Here is a 21,924-nt window from a genome sequence, read left to right as displayed (position 1 = left end):
AATTCATATAAAAGACTAATATCTAAAATATATAAATAACTGTCAAAATTCAACAGTAAAAAGACAATACAACTAGAAAAATGAACAAGAAGACTCGAAGAGACATTTTGCTGAAAAGGATATACAGATATCACAAAAGCACACAAAATGATATTTAACATCATTACCCATTAGAGAAATGCAAGCTAAAATCACAATGAGATATTATTATACCTCTATCAGAATGGCTGAGAAATTTTTAAGTTTATTTATTTTAATTGGAAGATATTTGCGTTACAATATTGTGTTGTTTTCTGCCATACATCAACATGATTCAGCCATAGGCATACATGTGTCTGGAACCTCCCTCTTAAACCTTCCTCCTACCTGCCACTCTATCCCACCCCTCTAGGTTGTCACAGAGCAGCGGTTTGAGCTCCCAGCATCATACAGCAAATTCCCACTGGCTGTCTATTTTACTGGAATGGCTAAAAATGTTTAAATGACTCTACCAAATGCTAGTGAGAAGGTGGAGAATGGGTCACTGCTACATTGCTAGTAAGAACGTACAGTCACTCAGGAAAACATTTTGGCAGTTAAAAAAAGGATCTTAATATGTAACTATTATACAGTGTAACACTTACAATCTTGTGCATTTATCCCTGAGAAATAAAACTTAAATGCACACAAAAACCTGTACATGAATTTGTATGGCAGCTTTTCCCATGATAGGCAGAAACTGGAAAGAACCAAGCAGTCCTTTAACTTGGGGATATTTAAATGAACTGTAGTATGCCTATACCATGGACTACTACTCAGCAATAAAAAGGAATGAACTGTTGATACATATAATAACCTGGAATAATCTTTAGGGAATTAAACTGAGGGGAAAAAAAGCCTAAAGATTATATATTGTATGATTCCATTTATATGGTTTTTCTTGAAATGACAATTACAGAAATGAATAACAGATGGTTGCCTGGGGTTAATGAAAGGGTGGGTGTAGGAGATGAGTGGGGGTGGCTATGAAAGGGCAGCATGAGTGATCATTGTGATATCATCTTGACAGTATGACTATCAATACTTTGGTTGTGATATCATACAAGGTGTTACCATTTGGGGAGACAGTATAAAGGTGCATAGTTTGTTCTTTAATTCTAATAATTGCATGTGAATCCAAGTTATCTCAAAATAAAAACTTTAATTTAGAAAAGTTATTTATGCATACACACTAAGGAAACCAGAAGGGAAAGAGACACGTGTACCCCAATGTTCATCGCAGCACTGTTTATAATAGCCAGGACATGGAAGCAACCTAGATGTCCATCAGCAGATGAATGGATAAGAAAGCTGTGGTACATATACACAATGGAGTATTACTCAGCCATTAAAAAGAATACATTTGAATCAGTTCTAATGAGGTGGATGAAACTGGAGCCTATTATACAGAGTGAAGTAAGCCAGAAAGAAAAACACCAATACAGTATACTAACGCATATATATGGAATTTAGAAAGATGGCAACGATAACCCTGTGTACGAGACAGCAAAAGAGACACTGATGTATGGAACAGTCTTATGGACTCTGTAAGAGAGGGAGAGGGTGGGAAGATTTGGGAGAATGGCATTGAAACATGTAAAATATCATGTATGAAACGAGTTGCCAGTCCAGGTTCGATGCACGATGCTGGATGCTTGGGGCTGGTGCACTGGGACGACCCAGAGGGATGGAATGGGGAGGGAGGAGGGAGGAGGGTTCGGGATGGGGAACACATGTATACCTGTGGCGGATTCATTTTGATATTTGGCAAAACTAATACAATTATGTAAAGTTTAAAAATAAAATAAAAAAAAAGAAAATAAATTTGGTTTGAAAATTAAAATATGATACATTTAAAAAAAAAAGAAAAGTTATTTATGCATTTGAGTGTATAATAAATAGATATACACGGTACAACATTTAGAAGCCTATATTTACATTGAAATAGTGATTAAGGATCATAAGTACAGAGTTAGATACATTACATTAAATGTGACTTTTCTTCTCCCTTCCTCTCTTCTTTCAAAATAGAGGGAGTTCGCAATATTTCTAATCAGCTTTCTATAACGACCAAAATTGATCGGGAACACCCAGACATGAGAAACTATGCCAAACAGAGAGGTTGGTGGGATGGGAAAAAGGAATTCGATTTTGCTGCAACATACTCTTATCTTGACACAGCCAAGATGATGATTTCATCAGGCAGATACTGTGAAGGCTACAAACTTCTGAATAAGCATAAAGGTAATTTATCTTCTCCAACACCACAGTTCAAAAGCATAAATTCTTCAGCATTGTTTTACTTATAAAAATAAATACATTCACATGATTCAAAATTCAGAGGTACCCAAGTGAAGTGTCTCCCTTCTAAGGGTTGTTCACTAGTCATGTCCAGCTCTTTGCGACCCCATGGACTTTAGCCCACCAGGATTCTCTGTCTGTGGAATTCTTCAAGTAAGAACACTGGAGTCGGTTGCCATTTCCTACTCCAGTCTCCCTTCTAACAGGCCCCTATTAAGTTATTTTTCCTATAGGCAGTTCCTTGTGTATTCTTTCAGAGATGTTGTATGCTTAATGAAATTATATATAGGTATTCTTGATTCTCTGTTTTACAAAATGGTTGCATTCCACACATACTTGTCTGCACATAACTTTTCACCAGTTAGCAGTAATATATATCATTCTATTTTAATATGTACTGAACTTTTTCATTTTTTCAACAGGTACATGGTATTCTATTATTTTCGTATATTTGTATTTCCATATGGCTGTATTTTATCATTATAAAGATTGATTGTATGAATTATACTTTAGTTAACAAATTCCCTGTTACTTGGGTTGTTTTTAGTTTTTCACTACTGAAAATTATACAACATGCTTATAGCTTATTTATTTTCACATCCATGACTGTTTTCCTAGAATAATCTCCTTGAAGTAGAATGTGGGGACAAAGAACGGGCATGTGTTGCGCTACTTTTATGTTGTCTGAAAGTGAAAGTGAAGTCTCTCAGTCGTGTCTGACTCTTTGCGACCCTTGGACTGTAGCCTGCCAGGCTCCTCTGTCCAAGGGATTCTCCAGGCAAGAGCACTGGAGTGGGTTGCCATTTTCTTCTCCAGGGGATCTTCCCAACCCAGGGATTGAACCTGCGTCTCTTGCATTGCAGGCATACTCTTTACTGTCTGAGTCACAAGGGCTCTTTGTCTTGTCTATTTGCCTCCAAATAATTCCAGAAAAATTCTTTATCTGCCATGCAAAGATTATTTATCTGCCACCCAATAATTATGAAGATTATTTAGAAGATTATTGGGTGGCAGATAAATGCTAAAAGGCTCTTTGCACTAATAAAAATATGTGACTGATGTATACTCTTTCACTTGAAAGATAAAGTGGTTCTATAAATCAGTCAGAAAGCAGCTTCTCAGAGGTAAAATCAGTCAGTGATTGATACTTGCTTCTCAGGTATTCATTAAACAAATTAAATATACATATAGCAGAAAAACACGGCTTCCCAGGTGGCTCAGTGTAAAAGAATCTGCCTGCCAGTGCAGGAGATGAAGGAGACCCACGTTTGATCCCTGGGTCAGAAAGATCCCCTGGAGGAGGAAATGGCAACCTACTCCAGTATTCTTGCCTAGAGAATCCCATGGACAGGGGAGCCTAGCTGACTATAGTCCCTAGGGTCGCAAAGAGTCGGACACAGTGGAGTGACTAAGCACACAAATATGCGCACACATACAGCAGAAAAAAGTTTGTGACAGAATGTTTTTAGAATGCCTTAATGTCATTATTTTCCAAGTATTTAATACCTTACTTTTAATTTCCAGAATGTCTTATTATTTGAAAAATTTCCTCTAAGTTTCTTAATGTTAGTTTGTTATTTTATAAGTAGGTTATTTGAAGTGTCTTTTTTTCCATGTGGATCGAGATGTAGAAAACACTAAACCTTGTTACTCTAAGGGTTTTGATTTTATGGTGACCATTATTGTAAAAGTAGAGATGGAGTAATGGTTGCAACAGTACCTACTCCTATTTATTTAAAAAGTGTATCAAAGGCTAGACACTGTGCTAAGTGCTTACACTATTTTCTTCAAGCAACCATGGTAAGTAGGTATTATCTTCATTTTACAAATGAGGAAACTGTGTTTGTGCTCTTCACTTATCTCCTGTATGAAACTTTAAAAAAAAAAAAAAAGACTCTTATTTGTCCTCACATTTTTCTCAGCAGCTAGTTCAGTGTCTGCACTAGTGTATATGTATGCTTAGTAAGTTTTTTTATTGTTGTTAACAAAGGCTTGTAAATTGAATTGAACTATCTAACTTGCAGATAGTTTAACGATGATCATTATTGTGCCTTTTTTTTTTTTTTTTTTTTTTGTGGCAATAAACCTAAAGGGTTAGGATATAAAATTAGCAGGTATTCTGAAAAAATTAAGAATATCAACACATAACTAAGCCAGACAGAAAAATGTCAAGAATTGTAAGGTTTAGGGTGATTGGATAAAAGGAATAAAAAATAGTAGAAAAAATTATAAATCAATTAGCTACCGCAGTGTAATAACTTATTATATTTAACTACAAAATGACTGAATTATAGATTTGACATGCATACATGATTATAGTAATAGATGTGTCTGACATGAAACTTCTTTTTCCTCCAAGTATGAAGTACAATTCATCCAGCTTTCTGTGCTTTGCCAAAGGAATAAATGTCTTTCCAGTACTTTTATAGAAAATTGTCTACTAGAATATTATAGCTAATTTTTCCTATGATTTTTCTAGATGGAAGAGCCTATTTGTCTTCCTACCTGATAGCTATTAACTGTGCTGCATGTATGTCCAAATTGTATCTACATTCACTCATGTATTTTAAATGACTAGTTTAAATCGCAATAAGATTGTACCCTGTGTTTTGCATTCATTTTCGTGAACCCTGCCACGGCAGTCTCAGTACTTATTCAATGCTTGCTAGTGGATTACTTATAGCTATCCTACTCAAGTGATCATGTAAATCCTTCTTTCATTTTGAGAATTGTAGGTTTTGAACACAGAAAACATTTTCATAATACCTGTCTTATCTCAGTGTTATGGTTCTGACACTGTTTTCATCAAAACTTGCTACTTATACGAATTTATGTTTGAATCATTCTACGATCTCACTGGGTGCAGAAGCTATGTGTCTGATAGGTGTGGATGGCTTTTGCTTTATTGTCTAGTTTTATTATTAAGGATTGTTTTCAGATATATACTTTTTTTGTTTCTCCCTGCATTTCCCTAAATTAACAGAAAGGTATTGCTCCTGTAACAGATTATCTACACATTATTTTTCTTGAATTCGAAGTCATAGCTATGTTATGGAGGAAGTGAAAATTTGCTATTAACACAAAGCAGTTGGTAGTTTGAGTGATTAAATGAGGATGGAACACTAGATTGTTTTATATGGAAATCAATTTTATTTTAATTTGAAATGTCACAGAATCACAATTTGGGTACTGACTTGATGTAAACTTATTTCTTTTAATTATTCCCATATATCATGGGAATGAGGGGAATTTCTTGCTTTTCATGCTTTATTTGTCCGTGTAAGTAATTTCATTTTTTTATTCCTTTGCTGTCATTGTAGTAGGATTTGGAAAGAGAAGAAACAAATACCTGTGGTCAACCAACTGTGTTAATTGAAAGTTATTTTTTTCTTTAGGACTAATTTTAATGCAGTAACTAAACATTTACATATAAGTGTCTGAAAATATTTTATGTGATGGCAGGAACTTTATGTTTTGTGTTTTTTTAAATATACTTGTTACAGTATGGATCTACCATATTCATTACTGTTATTAAGAAATTGATACTGCTTGAGGGCGAAAAGAGACATATTTAATAAATGAAAGGCACAAAATCTGAGTTGGTTAAAAGCACAAAGCTGAACATCTGCTTCTGGTTAACAAGGGGTAGCTAGTCCTGGACTAGCCTCTTCCCAAGAATAACTATAAAAGCTGGAAGAATAAAACCACTGTTTGAAGGCCTGGAAACAGTTAGAACATGAGGGGCCTAGATCCAGGAAATTGGAAAAAGACCATCTGCACTCTGAGAAGAGTCTGACCTTCTATGTCACTATTTCTCCTCATAGCACTTGCTGACTTCTATGCAGTGTGTATGTAGGATGAGTAGTCACTAAGACCTTACAAAGTTAAGTAGAGATTTTGGCAGTCTTACAAGGTCTTAGGGACAAAAATTGGATTTGATGAACAACCAAGAAGGGGCCTGAGAAATACCCTAGGCTTTCAGTTGAAACCCCAGAAACGCTGTACCTTAGAAATAAGAATGGACAGAGAATAGACCAGTCTCAGCTGGATCAATAGGTAATCTATGTATATTCCATCTGTTTGCCAGAATCTTCTGTGGAGGAAAATATCACGCAGAGCCTCTACAAATTTTCATCTATAGTGTCCAACATTTAATTAAAAAGTTATCAGATATGCCAAAAAATGGACCAAATGACTGAAAATCAAGAGAAAGACAGTAGAAACTGACCCACTGGTTATCTGCAATTAGTTTTATTGGATACAGACTTTTAAATTAATATGTTTTATACGTTTAAAAAAACTAGATGAGAAGATGGAGAATTTCATCAGAGAACTGAAATCTAGAAAAGAGAACCAAGTGGAAATAAAAGAACTGTTGTTGTTCAGTCGCTAAGTCGCATCTGACTGTGACCTCATGGACTGCAGCACGCTGGGTTTCCCTGTTTTCCACTATCTCCTGGAGTTTGCTCAAATTCATGTCCATGAGTTGGTGATGCTATCTAACCATCTCATCCTCTGCCTCCCCCTTCTCCTTTTACCTTCAGTCTTTCCCAGCATCAGGATCTTTTCCAGTGAGAGGTGCATCAGGTGGCCAGAGTATTGGAGCTTCAGCTTCAGCATCAGTCCTTTCAATGAATATTCAGGGCTGATTTCCTTTAGGATTGACTGGTTTCATCTCCTTGCTGTCCAAGGGACTGTCAAGTGTCTTCTCCAACACCAAATTCAAAGGCACCAATTCTTCAGCACTCAGCCTTCTTTATGGTTCATCTCTCATATCCATACATGACTACTGCAAAAACCATAGCTTTTACTAGATGAACCTTTGTTGGCAAGGTGATGTCTTGGCTTTTTAATATGCTGTCTAGGTTTGTCGTGGCTTTCCTTCCAAGGAGTGTCTTAATTTCTTGGCTGCAGTCACCATCTGCAGTGATTTTGGAGCCCAAGAAAATAAAATCTGTCACTGCTTCCATTTTTTTCCCCTTCAATTTGCCATGAAGTGATGGGACTGGATGTCTTGATCTTAGTTTTTAGAACTGTAAATTTATAATTACTGAGAATTCAGTATAATAACTTATGAGACATAGCAGAAGAAAAAAATTAGTGAATTGGAATATCAGTAGAAAATTTCTGCTTGAAACAGAGATAAGGCTTTGGAAAATACAGGCAGGAGTGGGAAAGCCATATAGGACCTATTGAAAAGGTCTAACATGTATGTAGTTGGAGCCCCAATAGGAAAGGTGAGAGAGAATATGGATGGGCAAAAGGCAAGATTTGAAGAGATACTGGCCAAGAATTTTCCCAAATTAATAAAAGTTGGCAAGTCACAGTTTAATGAAGCTCTACAAATCCCAAGGATAAATAAAAGGATACCACACCTGGGCCTATCGTAATAAGATTGTTGAAGAAGGAAATAAACAGAAAATCCTAAAAGCAGTCAGAGAGAAAATATATATTACCTTCAAAGCATCAAATATGACTGGCAGAAAACCTTTGCCTTCAACAGAAGGGAAAGAATCTAGAAGACTGTAAAATGACACCTTTAAAGTGATAAAGAAAAATAATTATTACCAATTTAGAATTCCATATCCAGTGCAAATATACTACAGAAATGAAGTTGGACTAAAATTTGAGAGAATTCATCACTAACCAATTGGCTGGAATCAAGATTGCCAGGAGAAATATCAACAACCTCAGATATGCAGATGATAGCACTCTAATGGCAGAAAGCAAAGAGAAACTATAGAGCTTCTTGATGAAGGTGAAAGAAGAGAAGAGTGAAAAAGCTGACTTAAAACTCAACAAAAACTAAGATCATGGCATCCAGTCTCATCACTTCATGGCAAATAGATGGGGAAGAGTGGAAACGGTGACAGATTTTATTTTCTTGAGCTCCTAAATCGTTGCAGACGGAGACTGTAACCATGAAATGAAAAGACATTTGCTCTTTGGAAGAAAAGCTATGACAAACCTAGACAGTGTGTTAAAAAGCAAAGACATCACTTTGCTGACAAAGGTCCATATAGTCAAAGCTATGGTTTTTTTTTTCAGTAATCATGCATGGATGTTAGAGTTGGACCATAAAGAAGGCTGAGTGCTGAAGAACTGATGTCTTCTAATTGTGATGCTAGTGAAGACTCTTGAGAGTCCCCTAGACAGAAAGGAGATCAAACCACTCAATCCTAAAGGAAATCAGTCCTGAATATTCATTGGAAGGACTGATGCTGAGGCTGAAGCTCCAATGTTTTGGCCATCTGATGTGAAGAGCTGACTCATTGGAAAAGACCTTGATGCTGGGAAAGATTGAGGGCAGAGGGGAAAGGGACTCCAGAGGATGAGATGATTAAATGGCATCACCAACTCAAAGGACATGAGTCTGAGCAAACTCCAGGAGATAGTGAAGGGCAGGGAAGCCTGGTGTGCTGCAGTCTATGGGGTTGCAAAGAGTTGGACACAAGTTAGCAACTGAATAACAATGACAACAACAAATCAATTGGTACTAAAAGAAATACTGAGTTATTCTTCAGGAAAAATGATCTTAGAAGCAAGGTGGGCGAGAGTGAATAAAGAGTAAAAGAAACAGTAAATGTGTGGGTAAAACTAAATAAAGAGTAAAAGAAACAGTAAATGTGTGGGTAAAACTAAATAAATAGAGTCAAAAAGTTGGCTTAAAGCTCAACATTCAGAAAACTAAGATCATGGCATCCAGTCCCATCACTTCATTTCAAATAGATGGGGAAACAGTGGCTGACTTTATTTTTCTGGGCTTCAAAATCACTGTGGATGATGATTGCAGCCATGAAATTAAAAGATGCTTGCTCCTTGGAAGGAAAGTTATCACCAACATAGACAGCATATTAAAAAGCAGAGACATTATTTTGCCAACAAAGGTCTGTCTAGTCAAGGCTATGGTTTTTCCAGTAGTCATGTATAGATGTGAGAGCCAGACTATAAAGAAAGCTGAGCGCCAGAGAATTTATGCTTTTGAACTGTGGTGTTGGAGAAGACTCTTGAGAGTCCCTTGGACTGCAAGGAGATCCAACCAGTCCATCCTAAAGGAGATCAGTCCTGGATGTTCATTGGAGGGACTGATATTGAAGCTGAAACTCCAATACTTTGGCCACCTGATGCGGAGAGCTGACTCATTTGGAAAGACCCTGATGCTGGGCAAGATTGAAGGCAGGAGGAGAAGGGGATGACAGAGGATGAGATGGCTGGATGGCATCACCAACACAATGGACATGGGTTTGGGTGGACTCTGGGAGTTGGTGATGGACAGGGAGGCATGGTGTGCTGCAGTTCATGGGGTCGCAAAGAGTCGGACACGACTGAGTGACTGAACTGAACTGAACTGATAATAATTTTATGACCAATGACCATAGCTGCTGTGCTCAAGTTCTGTTGTGTGTTGACTTTGTATAGTACTAAGCCTTCGCTTCCTGAAGGCTGCTCTTGGTCAATGACTGAAAGCATCAGGGAGACTAAGGCAGCCCCATGCCTGGGGTCATTGAACTCTTCTGATGTCTGACTTTGGGTCAAGGACTTCCTGAGAGCCTTGCAAACTTTCCTTAGATGGCATGTTAGTCTAGGTCACTTTCACTCAATCTTTCTTCCTTCCCTATTAAACCCAGGTTCAGACTTCAGTTGCAGTCTGGATTGCTTGTCATTTTCTCTCATAGGCATTTTCCCTCATAAAATCTTTATACATTTACACACTGCTATATTTAAAATGGATAATCAATGAGGACCTACTGTATTGAAAGGGAACTCTGTGCAGTTATGTGGCATCCTGAATAGGAGGGGAGTTTGGAGGAGAATGAATACATGTATATGTATGGCTGAGTTCTTTTGCTGTCTGTTTGAAACTATCACAGCATTATTAATCAGCTGTCAGTTCAGTCAGTTCATCACTCAGTCGTGTCTGACTCTTTGCAACTGCAGCATGCCAGGCTTCCCTGTCCATCACCAACTCCCGGAGCTCGCTCAAACTCATGTCCATAGAGTTGGTGATGCCATCCAACCATCTCATTTTCTGTCATCCCCTTCTCCTTCTGCCTTCAATCTTTTCCACCATCAGCATCTTTCCCAGTCAGTTCTTCACATCAGGTAGCATCAGTCCTTCCAATGAATATTCAGGACTGATATCCTTTAGGATTGACTGGTTTGATCTTCTTGTTGTTCAAGGGACTCTCAAGAGTCTTCAACACTACAGTTCAAAAGCATCAATTCTTTGGTGTTCAGCTTTCTTTATAGTCCAATTCTCACATCCCTACATGACTGCTGGAAAAACCATAGCTTTGACTAGACGGACCTTTGTCAGCAAAGTAATGTCTCTGGTTTTTAATATGCTATCTAGGTTTGTCATAGCTTTTTTTTCAAGGAGCAAGCATCTTTTAATTTCATGGCTGCAGTCACCATCTGCAGTGATTTTGGAGCCCCCCAAAATAAAGTCTACCACTGTTTCCATTGTTTCCCCTTCTATTTGCCATGAAGTGATGGGACTGGATGCCATTATCTTTGTTTTTTGTATGTTGAGTTTTAAGCCAGCTTTTCCACTCTCCTCTTTCACTTTCATCAAGAGACTGTTTAGTTCCTCTTTGCTTTCTGCCATAAGGGTGGTGTAATCTGCATATCTGAGGTTATTGATATTTCTCGTGGCAATCTTGATTTCAGTTTGTGCTTCATCCAGCCCGACATTTCACATGATGTACTCTGCATATAAGTTAAATAAGCAGCTATAGTCCAATATGAAATAAAGTTTAAAAAAAGCCTTTGTGTATTTCAAAAAATATAAATCATCAAGCCAAGTTTATTGAAGCCAGACTGAAATTCGGTTCTCTCTCTCAAAAGCTTTGTACATAGAATTGGCATCTGCTTTTCAAAGACCCAGATGAATACAGTAGAATTAAATATATGAGAAATAGCACAAAAGACAGGAAGCAGTAATTGGAGTAAAAGTGTTACAAGGTCCTTGTATTAACTAAGGGGTGAAGAACTAATTTAAGACAGACTGTAATATATAAAGTCAAGAGAAAATAAGAATAAATGTACAAATAAGCTAACTGGTAGAAATAGAATAATAAATACTTGAAAAAATTAAAGAAGGCAAGAAAGGATAAAAGGGGAAAAAGAATAGTAATGGAAAGCTAGTAATAAAATGTCCCATGCAGAATTGTTCTTATATGGTTTTTATCTTTGATGTCATGCTTTTAGAAAGGCCATTTCCACTGTACCAGAAATAGTTATCTACATCTTATAGTTTTATTTTTAAAATTTATATTATAATTCTTCTGGAATTATTCTAAAATAATGTATGAATTAGGATTGCAGCTTTTTTTTTTTAAATCACTTCTCAAATGATTACCCAATGATCTTAGCACCACTTGTTTTAAAAAATTTTTAATGGAGTATAGTTATAATGTGTTAGTTTCAGTTGTACAGCAAAGTGAATCAGTTATATGTATGTATGTGTGTATATACACACATACTTTTTTTTAAGATTCTTTTCCCATATTGGCCATTATACAGTATTGAGTAAAGTTTTCTGTCAGTACCATTTTTTAAATGAATTATATTTTGTCTACTGATTTGAAGTGCCAACCAATCTTATCAAATATTAAATTCCTAAGTAAACCCAAGTGTAAATTAGATTACTGTATTTATCCATAGCCTAGGAAAATGCCTGACATTTAATAGGTGTTCAATAAATTTGTTGAATGAATGAGAACTAAAGAGAGAAAGTCCCATTTTTGTCTTTAGAGAATTTGTAATCTAATTGCAGAGGTAGGAACAATACCTACCTCTGACAAATACCTGACAAAAGATCAGAAATTTATAGTCTAATGGCAGAGATAGACAAAAGGTAGGACCGATGCAGATGAAAGATAGGAAAATGTTATTTCACTTAAGTTTGGTAGAAGTTTTAATTTGAAGGAGTTTTAATGTGATTCAGGGAGAATAGAGAGTCATAAATTTTGGAGACCAGAATCATTATCATGTGAGAAGAAGATATTTTGGCTACTCTTGGAGGACTGCATTGTGGAGGGGTAAGGTTATCCATCCTGTCATGAGAGATCCTAAGCCACATAAACATTTGTAGAATGGAGCAGAGCTGTCTGAAGGCATGCTGGGCTTTTTAAATTTTTTGGCAGAAATGCCTTCCAAATACAGGATTCTGAGGCTCTCTGTAACCATGGACATGTTGTGTTTGGTAAAAAGATAAAATATATTTTATTTCTGTTTTTCTCAAAAAAAATCTTAAAATACCAAACTTTACCTTTGAAAGCAGAAAACAAAATATAATGCATTTATATTTATCATGCACAATGGACATTTAGACTTTTGAAGTAGTCTGACAGAACTGTGTACATACAAGTTCCACTAGCCAATAATGTCTTTCATCTCCTTGATTCCCACTCAGGTTTTCATAAAAGAGTATTAATGTCAGACATATAAATTATTACAGGAAAAATAATTTGTTATTTTGTAAAGAACATCTTTTGTAATATTGGAAACTAAACACAATATTTTCTTAATATTTGGTTCCTAGAATGGATAGACTCAGATAATACTTACTGACATTGTTAGCTAATTGCTAACTACATACCCCTTAAAAAATTTTGGAAGGGCAATGAGATTGAGTGTATTTTGTATTATTGATTTCTTCTTCTTAAGAAATAACAGATTTATCCTGTTATGATGTTTTGAAATTTTGTTTATTTTATATTAAAAAAAAATCTTCCTTGTGACAGCCCAGTGAGTCTAACAGTTATGATACAAAATTTGCTTATAGTCAATCTTACTTAATACCTAAACCAGTATCTCATGTTATATATTATCAATAGAGAAAGCAGTACATAATTGCAGGATACCAGTTTACAAATGCATATGTATTTGATGGTCTTAAAATTTATTTCCCTAGGAAACATAACTTATGAAACAATGGTGGAGATTCTCCGAGATAAACCAAGTGGCATTAATATGGAGGGAGAATTCCTGACCACTGCAAGCATGGTTTCTATTTTACCTCAAGATTCCAACCTTCCTTGCATTCACTTCTTTACAGGGACTCCTGATCCTGAGAGGTAAAGTCACAAATAGTATAAACCAGGCAGGGACTGGGGTAGAGTCATTAGTCTGGTCATGATTTTGTCAGGCTAAATTTTTGTTGCACCAATATGACAAAAATTTTCTACTGAATGTTTTATTCAGGTTTTAGTCTGCCATTGCATATGTGTTATATAACTGTTCTCATTCTTATGGGATGAAAATGTTTATTGTTTCTGGTACACAGTTATTCCTATCCCCTCTTTCCCCAAATGTATTTAAAATTGTCAAGAAAAGAAAGTAGATAGCTTTTCTTATGCAGATTTCCATATTAAATATTAGATGATTAGTAAGAGTAAAGCTGAAGAAGCTGAAGTTGAACGGTTCTATGAAGACCTACAAGACCTTTTAGAACTAACACCCAAAAAGGATGTCCTTTTCATTATAGGCAACTGGAATGCAAAAGTAGGAAGTCAAGAAACACCTGGAGTAACAGGCAAATTTGGCCTTGGAATACGGAATGAAGCAGGGCAAAGACTAATAGAGTTTTGCCAAGAAAATGTACTGGTCATAGCAAACACCCTCTTCCAACAACACAAGAGAAGACTCTACACGTGGCCATCACCAGATGGTCAACACCGAAATCAGATTGATTATGTTCTTTGCAGCCAAAGATGGAGAAGCTCTACACAGTCAGCAAAAACAAGACCAGGAGCTGACTGTGGCTCAGATCATGAACTCCTTATGACCAAATTCAGACTGAAATTGAAGAAAGTAGGGAAAACCACTAGACCATTCAGGTATGACCTAAATCAAATCCCTTATGATTATACAGTGGAAGTGACAAATAGATTTAAGGGACTAGATCTGATAGATAGAGTGCCTGATGAACTATGGAATGAGGTGCATGACATTGTACAGGAGACAGGGATCAAGACCATCCCCATGGAAAAGAAATGCAAAAAAGCAAAATGGCTGTCTGGGGAGGCCTTACAAATAGCTGTGAAAAGAAGAGAAGCGAAAAGCAAAGGAGAAAAGGAAAGATATAAGCATCTGAATGCAGAGTTCCAAAGAAGAGCAAGAAGAGATAAGAAAGCCTTCCTCAGCGATCAATGCAAAGAAATAGAGGAAAACAACAGAATGGGAAAGATTAGAGATCTCTTCAAGAAAATTAGAGATACCAAGGGAACATTTCATGCAAAGATGGGCTCGATAAAGGACAGAAATGGTATGGACATAACAGAACCAGAAGATATTAAGAAGAGGTGGCAAGAATACACAGAAGAACTGTACAAAAAAGATCTTTACGACCAAGATAATTACGATGGTGTGATCACTGACCTAGAGCCAGACATCATGGAATGGGAAGTCAAGTGGGCCTTAGAAAGCATCACTACAAACAAAGCTAGTGGAGGTGATGGAATTCCAGTTGAGCTATTTCAAATCCTGAAAGATGATGCTGTGAAAGTGCTGCACTGAATATGCCAGCAAATTTGGAAAACTCAGCAGTGGCCACAGGACTGGAAAAGGTCAGTTTTCATTCCAGTCCCAAAGAAAGGCAATGCCAAAGAATGCTCCAACTACTGCACAATTGCACTCATCTCACATGCTAGTAAAGTAATGCTCAAAATTCTCCAAGCCAGGCTTCAGCAATACGTGAACCATGAACTTCCTGATGTTCAAGCTGGTTTTAGAAAAGGCAGAGGAACCAGAGATCAAATTGCCAACATCCACTGGATCACAAAAAAGCAAGAGAGTTCCAGAAAAACATCTATTTCCGGTTTATTGACTATGCCAAAGCCTTTGACTGTGTGGATCACAATAAACTGTGGAAAATTCTGAAAGAGATGGGAATACCAGACCACCTGACCTGCCTCTTGAGAAATCTGTATGCAGGTCAGGAAGCAACAGTTAGAACTGGACATGGAACAACAGACTGGTTCCAAATAGGAAAAGGAGTACATCAAGGCTGTATATAGTCACCCTGCTTATTTAACTTATATGCAGAGTACATCATGAGAAACGCTGGGCTGGAAGAAGCACAAGCTGGAATCAAGATTGCTGGGAGAAATATCAATAACCTCAGATATGCAGATGACATCACCCTTATGGCAGAAAGTGAAGAGGAACTAAAAAGCCTCTTGATGAAAGTGAAAGTGGAGAGTGAAAAAGTTGGCTTAACGCTTAACATTCAGAAAACAAAGATCATGGCATCCGTTCCCATCACTTCATGGGAAATAGATGGGGAAACAGTGGAAACAGTGTCAGACTTTATTTTGGGGGGGCTCCAAAATCACTGCAGATGGTGACTGCAGCCATGAAATTAAAAGACGCTTACTCTGTGGAAGGAAAGTTATGACCAACCTAGATAGCATATTCAAAAGCAGAGACATTACTTTGCCAACAAAGGTCCATCTAGTTAAGGCTATGGTTTTCCTGTGGTCATGTATGGATGTGAGAGTTGGACTGTGAAGAAGGCTGAGCGCCGAAGAATTGATGCTTTTGAACTGTGGTGTTGGAGAAGACTCTTGAGAGTCCCTTGGACTGCAAGGAGATCCAACCAGTCCATTCTGAAGGAGATCAGCCCTGGGATTTCTTTGGAAGGAACGATGCTAAAGCTGAAACTCCAGTACTTTGGCCACCTCATGTGAAGAGTTGACTCATTGGAAAAGACTCTGATGCTGGGAGGGATTGGGGGCAGGAGGAGAAGGGGACGACAGAGGATGAGATGGCTGGATGGCATCACTGACTCAATGGATGTGAGTCTGAGTGAACTCCGGGAGTTGGTGATGGACAGGGAGGCCTGGCATGCTGCGATTCATGGGATCGCAAAGAGTCGGACACAACTGAGCGACTGAACTGACTGAACTGAACTGAAGAGTAAAAAGGTTTAATAATCTATAAAATACATGTCAAACTTAAAATATCAATAGTTCAAGCTTTATCAAGGAGGATTATACAGGCTATCTTGATTTATATCTTGATTAAAATTGTTGGTATCTCTCATAAAACATAATGCACATTACATTTAGAAATGATCTTATGTTTGCTATCTCTTATCTTTCATCTTACTAAAGATATCTTCAAGCAAATGGAATGAAACTTGTGGACCCTTTATTAATACTTCTGTTTATTTTCATCACATATCCTAATCCTCAATATATTGCACTAGGGATTGTTCTTACCCTCCAACTGTGGAGTCTGCAGTAAAAAATGAATCATAATTTAACTTGACACTGTTTATATGCCAGGCCCTTTGTTAGGTTCATGGGAATTCAAGGCTAAATAAAGCATGTCCCTTGCCCCAAAAGAAGATCCTAGCATACCAAGGAAGATAGGCACAGGTAAAACTAGTATGACAGGAACAATCAGTATGTTATAAATGAGTAAAAATTGGAGGGAATCATAGAAGATTTAGAATAATGCTGAATATTTTTATATCACACATACCAACTTAATACCTTTTCTTCTAGATCTGTTTTTAAGCCTTTCATATTTGTGCCAAATATTTCACAACTATTGAACACCAGTTCACCTACATTTGAACTTGAAGATTCAGTTGGAAAGAAGCTACAATTTAACATTAAGCCTGACAGAAGACATCCACTCTACCAAAAACATCAACAGGCCTTGGAAATACTGGATAATAAGACGGTATGGTTAGATTATCTTTTCTGTTTATCATGAAGAATAACTTAAAGTATGATTCAGTTCATATTTTGAGCTTTGGAATGTCAGCCTTCTTTCCTTTATATAAAAATAGGTCTAAAAATAGTTTAGATGGTTAGACTATAAATAGAACTATATTACTTTTGTATGTGTGCTCAGTCGCTCAGTCATGACCAGGTCTTTTTGACCTCATGGACAGTAGCCCATCAGGCTCCTCTCTCCATGGAATTTTCCAGGCAAGGATACTGGAGAGGGTTGCCATTTCCCCCTCCATGGGATCTTTCGAACCAAGGATCGAACTCACATCTTCTGTGTCTCCTGCACTGGCAGGTCAATTCTCTACCACTGAGCCACCTGGGAAGCCTTTATATTATTTTTGACCTTTGGTTAAAAATAATGGTTAAGAATGTAGTTTGAATTTTTTACAGCAATTTATTATATTAAGCATATTAACAATAGCTAAGATTTATTGAACAACTATAACACCATGGAACTGTTACATGGGATGTTTCATTTAATCGTCACAACCACTTTATCAGGTAGGTAGTATTAATACCCCCATTGTTGTTGTTGTTGTTGTTGTTGTTGAGTTGCCATGTCTTGTCCGACTCTTCGTGACCCCATGGACTGCAGCACACCAGGCTTCCCTGTCCCTCACCAACTCCTGCAGTTTGCCCAAGTTTATGTCCATTGCATCGGTGATGCCATCCAACCATCTCATCCTCTGTTGCCCTCTTCTTCTGCCTTCAGTCTTTCCCAGCATCAGGGTCTTTTCCCATCAGTTGGCTGTGTGCATCAAGTGCCCAAAGTATTGGCGCTTCAGCTTCAGCATTAGTCCTTCCAATGAGTATTCAGGGTTGATTTCCTTTAAGATTGACTGGTTTAATTTTTTGTTGTCTAAGGGATTCTCAAAAGTCTTCTACAGGACCACAGTTCGATAGCATCAATTCTTCAGCACTCTGCCTTCTTTACGGTCCAGCTCTCACAACCACACATGACTACTGGAAAGACCATAGCCTTGACTATACAGACCTTTGTTGACAAAGTGATGTCTTTGCTTTTTAATACACTGTCTAGGTTGTCATAGCTTTCCTGCCAAGAAGCAATCATCTTCTAGTTTCCTGGCTGCACTCACCATCTGCAGTGATTTTAAAGCCCAGGAAGAGGCAATCTCTCCCTGCTTCCCCTTTTTCCCCATCTATGAAGTGATGGGGCCAGATACCATGATCATAGTTTCTTTAATATTTAGTTTTAAGTCAGGATTTTCACTCTTCTCCTTCACCCTTATTCTCTTCACTTTCTGCCATGAGTGTGGTATCATCTGCATATCTGAGGTTGTTGGTATTTCTCCCAGCAATCTTGATTCCAGCTTGTAACTCATGCAGAATGGCATTTCTCATGATGTGCTCTTCGTGTAAGTTAAATAAACAGGGTGACAATGAACAGTCTTGTACTCCTTTCTCAATCCTGAACCAGTTAGTTGTTCCATACAAGGTTCTAACTGTTGCTTCTTGACCGGCATACAGGTTTCTCAGTAGACAGGTAAGATGGTCTGTTATTCCTATCTCTTTAAGAGTTTTCCACAATTTGTTATGATCCACACAGTCAAAGGCTTTAACATAGTCAATGAAACAGAGGTAGATGTTTTTCTGGAATTCCCTTGCTTTCTCTATGATCCAGCTGTTTGACAATTTGATCTCTGATTCCTCTGCCTTTTCTAAACCCAGCTTGCACATCTGGAAGCTCTTGGTTCACGTAATGCTGAAGCCTAGCATGCAGGATTTTGAACATAACCTTAGTAGCATAGGAGATGGTGGTTTGAACATTCTTTAGTACTGCCCTTCCTTGGGACTTGGATGAGGATTGACCTTTTCCAGTCCTGTGGCCATGGCTGGGTTTTCCAAATTTGCTGACATGCTGAGTGAGAGTTGGACTATAAAGAAAGCTGAGCACCAAAGAATTGATGCTTTTGAACTGTGGTGTTGGAGAAGACTCTTGAGAGTCCCTTGGACTGCAAGGAGATCCAACCAGTCCATCCTAAAGGAAATCAATCCTGAATATTCATTGGAAGGACGATGCTGAAGCTGAGACTCCAATACTTTGGCCACCTGATGTGAAGAACTGACTCATTTGAAAAGACCCTGATGCTGAGAAAGATTGAAGGCAGGAGGAGAACGGGATGACAGAGGATGAGATGGTTGGATGGTATCACCGAGTCAATGGACATGAGTTTGAGTAAACTCTGAGAGTTGGTTTTGGACAGGGAGGCCTGGCGTGCTGCAGTCCATGGGGTTGCAAAGAGTTGGACATGACTGAGCAACTGAACTGACTGACTGATTAAGTGTAGCATTTTGATAGCATTATATTTTAGGATTTTAGATAGCTCTGCTGGAATCCCATCACCTCCACTAGCTTTACTGACAGCAGTGCTTCCTCAGGCCCACTTGACTTCACACTCCAGGATGTCTGGCTCTGGGTGAGTGACCACTCCATCGTGGTTATCCGGGTCATTAAGATCTTTTTTTGTACAGTTCCTCTGTGTGTTCTTTCCATCTCTTCTTGGTCTCTTCTGCTTGTATTAGGTCTTTACTGTTTGTGTCCTTTATTGTGCCCATCTTTGGATGAAATGTTCCTTTGATATTCCAATTTTCTTGAAGAGATAGCTAGTCTTTCCCCTTCTGTTGTTTTCCTCTGTTTCTTTGCACTGTTCATTCAAGAAGGCCTTCTTGTCTCTCCTTGCTGTTCTCTGGTATTCTGCATTCAGTTGGCTGTATCTTTCCCTTTCTCCCTTTCCTTTCACTTCTCTTCTTTCCTCGGCTATTTGTAAAACCTCCTCAGATAACCATTTTGCCTTCTTGCTTTTCTTTTTATTTGGGATGGTTTTGTTTCCTGTTTCCTGTACAATATTATGGACCTCTGTCCATAGTTCTTCAGGCACGTTATTTACTAGATCTAATCCCTTGAATCTATTTTTCATCTCCACTGTATATTCATAGGGGATTTGATTTAAGTCATACATGGCTGGCCTAGTGGTTTTCCCCACTTTCTTTAGTTTAAGCCTGAATTTTGCCAAGAGAAGCTGATGATCTGAGCCACAGTCAGCTCCAGGTCTTGTTTTTGCTGACTATACAGCTTCTCCATCTTTGGCTACAAAGAATGTAGTCAGTCTGATTTTGGTATTGACATTTGGTGATGTCCATGTGTAAAGTTGTTATCTTAGGTTGTTGAAAAAGGGTATTTGCTATGACCAGTGTATACCCTTGGCAGAATTCTGTTAGGCTTTGCCTTTGTTTTGTACACCAAGGCCAAACTTGTCTGTTACTCCAGGTATCTCTTGACTTCCCACGTTTGAATTCCAATCCCGTATGATGAATAGGACATCTTTTTTTGGTGTTAGTTCTAGGAGGTCTTCTAGGTCTTTATAGAACTGATCAACTTCAGCTTCTTCAGCATCAGTGGCTGGGACATAGACTTGAATTATGTTGAATAGTTTGCCTTGGAAACGAACAGAGATCTTTCTGCTGCTTTCAAGGTTTCAGCTAAGTACTGCATTTCAGACTCTTGTTGATTATGAGGGCTACTCCATTTCTTCTATGGGATTCTTGCCCCAGCAGTAGATATAATGGTCATGTGAATTAAGTTCACCCATTTCTGTCCATTTTTATTCGCTGATTCCTAATAAATCTGAAACTTGGATAGTTTAAGTAGCTTGCTTAGTGTATCTCACACCAAAAATTATAAGACTACTGGAGGGGAGTTAACCTGGTCTCTAAAATAATGTTCTTGATCATGTACCCTCAGATTAATTTTAACTGTAAGTGACTTGACACTCCATAGACTTAAAATAATAATTACAATGAGTTGAATTTTTTACAAAATGATAATGCTTATATAATACTTTTAAACATAAGTATTATAAAAGATTAAATATATCACACAAAATCTCATCTCCAAAAATAAGTAGATATATATATTTTGAGGGGGAGATAGATAGATGGGGAGACAATTCTATAATATCCATACATCTTCAGCCTTCCTGCCCTCTTCCCTCTCTGCCCCAGAAATAAAAAAAATAGATTAGAAGGAAACAGAAGGGTTACCTAAAGGCTTTTCATAAAACTATCAACTGAATCCTTGCAATGAAGGAAAAAATTGGCCATCTTATACCTTTTCTCACCTGCTTCTACTAGCTTCTGATTTTTATTGTCTATAATTACTTTTACTTTGTCAAGGTATATATATTTACATTCTTTCTACATTAAATGCATTAAATGCATTTTCCTCCCAGGTAATTATTTTTTTTCCTTTTTCTGTAGTATGTTTATATAGTGGTCATGCTTTTCTGTCTGCTCTCCCCTCCCCCCAACTTATGCTTAGAGCAGAGAGCTTTGTCCAGACCCTCTATTTGTTATATGTTCTTGACACTACCCTGGAGGAGGACATGGCAACCCACTCCAGTGTTCTTGCCTGGAGAACCTCATGGACAGAGAAGCCTGGCGGGCTACCATCCATAGGGTTACAAAGAGTCGTACGTGATTGAAGCGACTTAGCATGCACGCACACTTGACACTACTGCTTTTTCTGAGACCAATTTGTTTGACCTCTGACCTACAGTGTAAACACTTTCTCTGTAGCCAAGTGGTATGGAGTGAGAGGCAAGTGTTTTGTTCTAGGAGCCTATTAAGTGCACTGACTCAGGCCCAGTTCCCTGGGTCAGAAGTGTCATTCCCTCCATGGGCTTGGCTCATCCTGACTGAGCACAGCACTGTGAAAAATGATGAACCCTCTGGTTCTTCTTGCCTTTGCTCAAGTTTCTCAGTGATATGTTTCATGAACGTCTGTTCTGGAGGGAGTACCCGTCACTCCTCCCTGAGCAGCCTCTGCACTGCTCTC

At 37.9% G+C, this 21,924-nt stretch overlaps 1 protein-coding gene across 2 annotated transcripts in view; it reads left to right on the top strand.

Annotated features, from left to right (window-relative positions):
• The window catches only part of SCRN3 (secernin 3), a 37,097-nt gene that overhangs the window by 9,258 nt on the left and 5,915 nt on the right, over positions 1-21,924 (top strand). The window contains exons 5-7 of one of the 2 annotated variants that reach the window (XM_055572189.1): positions 2,050-2,262; positions 13,238-13,400; positions 16,836-17,016. In XM_055572189.1, coding sequence (XP_055428164.1) covers positions 2,050-2,262; positions 13,238-13,400; positions 16,836-17,016 — 557 coding nt within the window. The remainder of the gene's footprint in view (positions 1-2,049; positions 2,263-13,237; positions 13,401-16,835; positions 17,017-21,924) is intronic. The other variant, XM_055572190.1, reaches the window with a different exon arrangement.

The sequence above is a fragment of the Bubalus kerabau genome, chromosome 3 (assembly GCF_029407905.1).
Source record: "Bubalus kerabau isolate K-KA32 ecotype Philippines breed swamp buffalo chromosome 3, PCC_UOA_SB_1v2, whole genome shotgun sequence".
NCBI classification, from domain to species: domain Eukaryota; kingdom Metazoa; phylum Chordata; class Mammalia; order Artiodactyla; family Bovidae; genus Bubalus; species Bubalus kerabau.
This window is presented reverse-complemented; position numbering and strand designations above follow the sequence as displayed.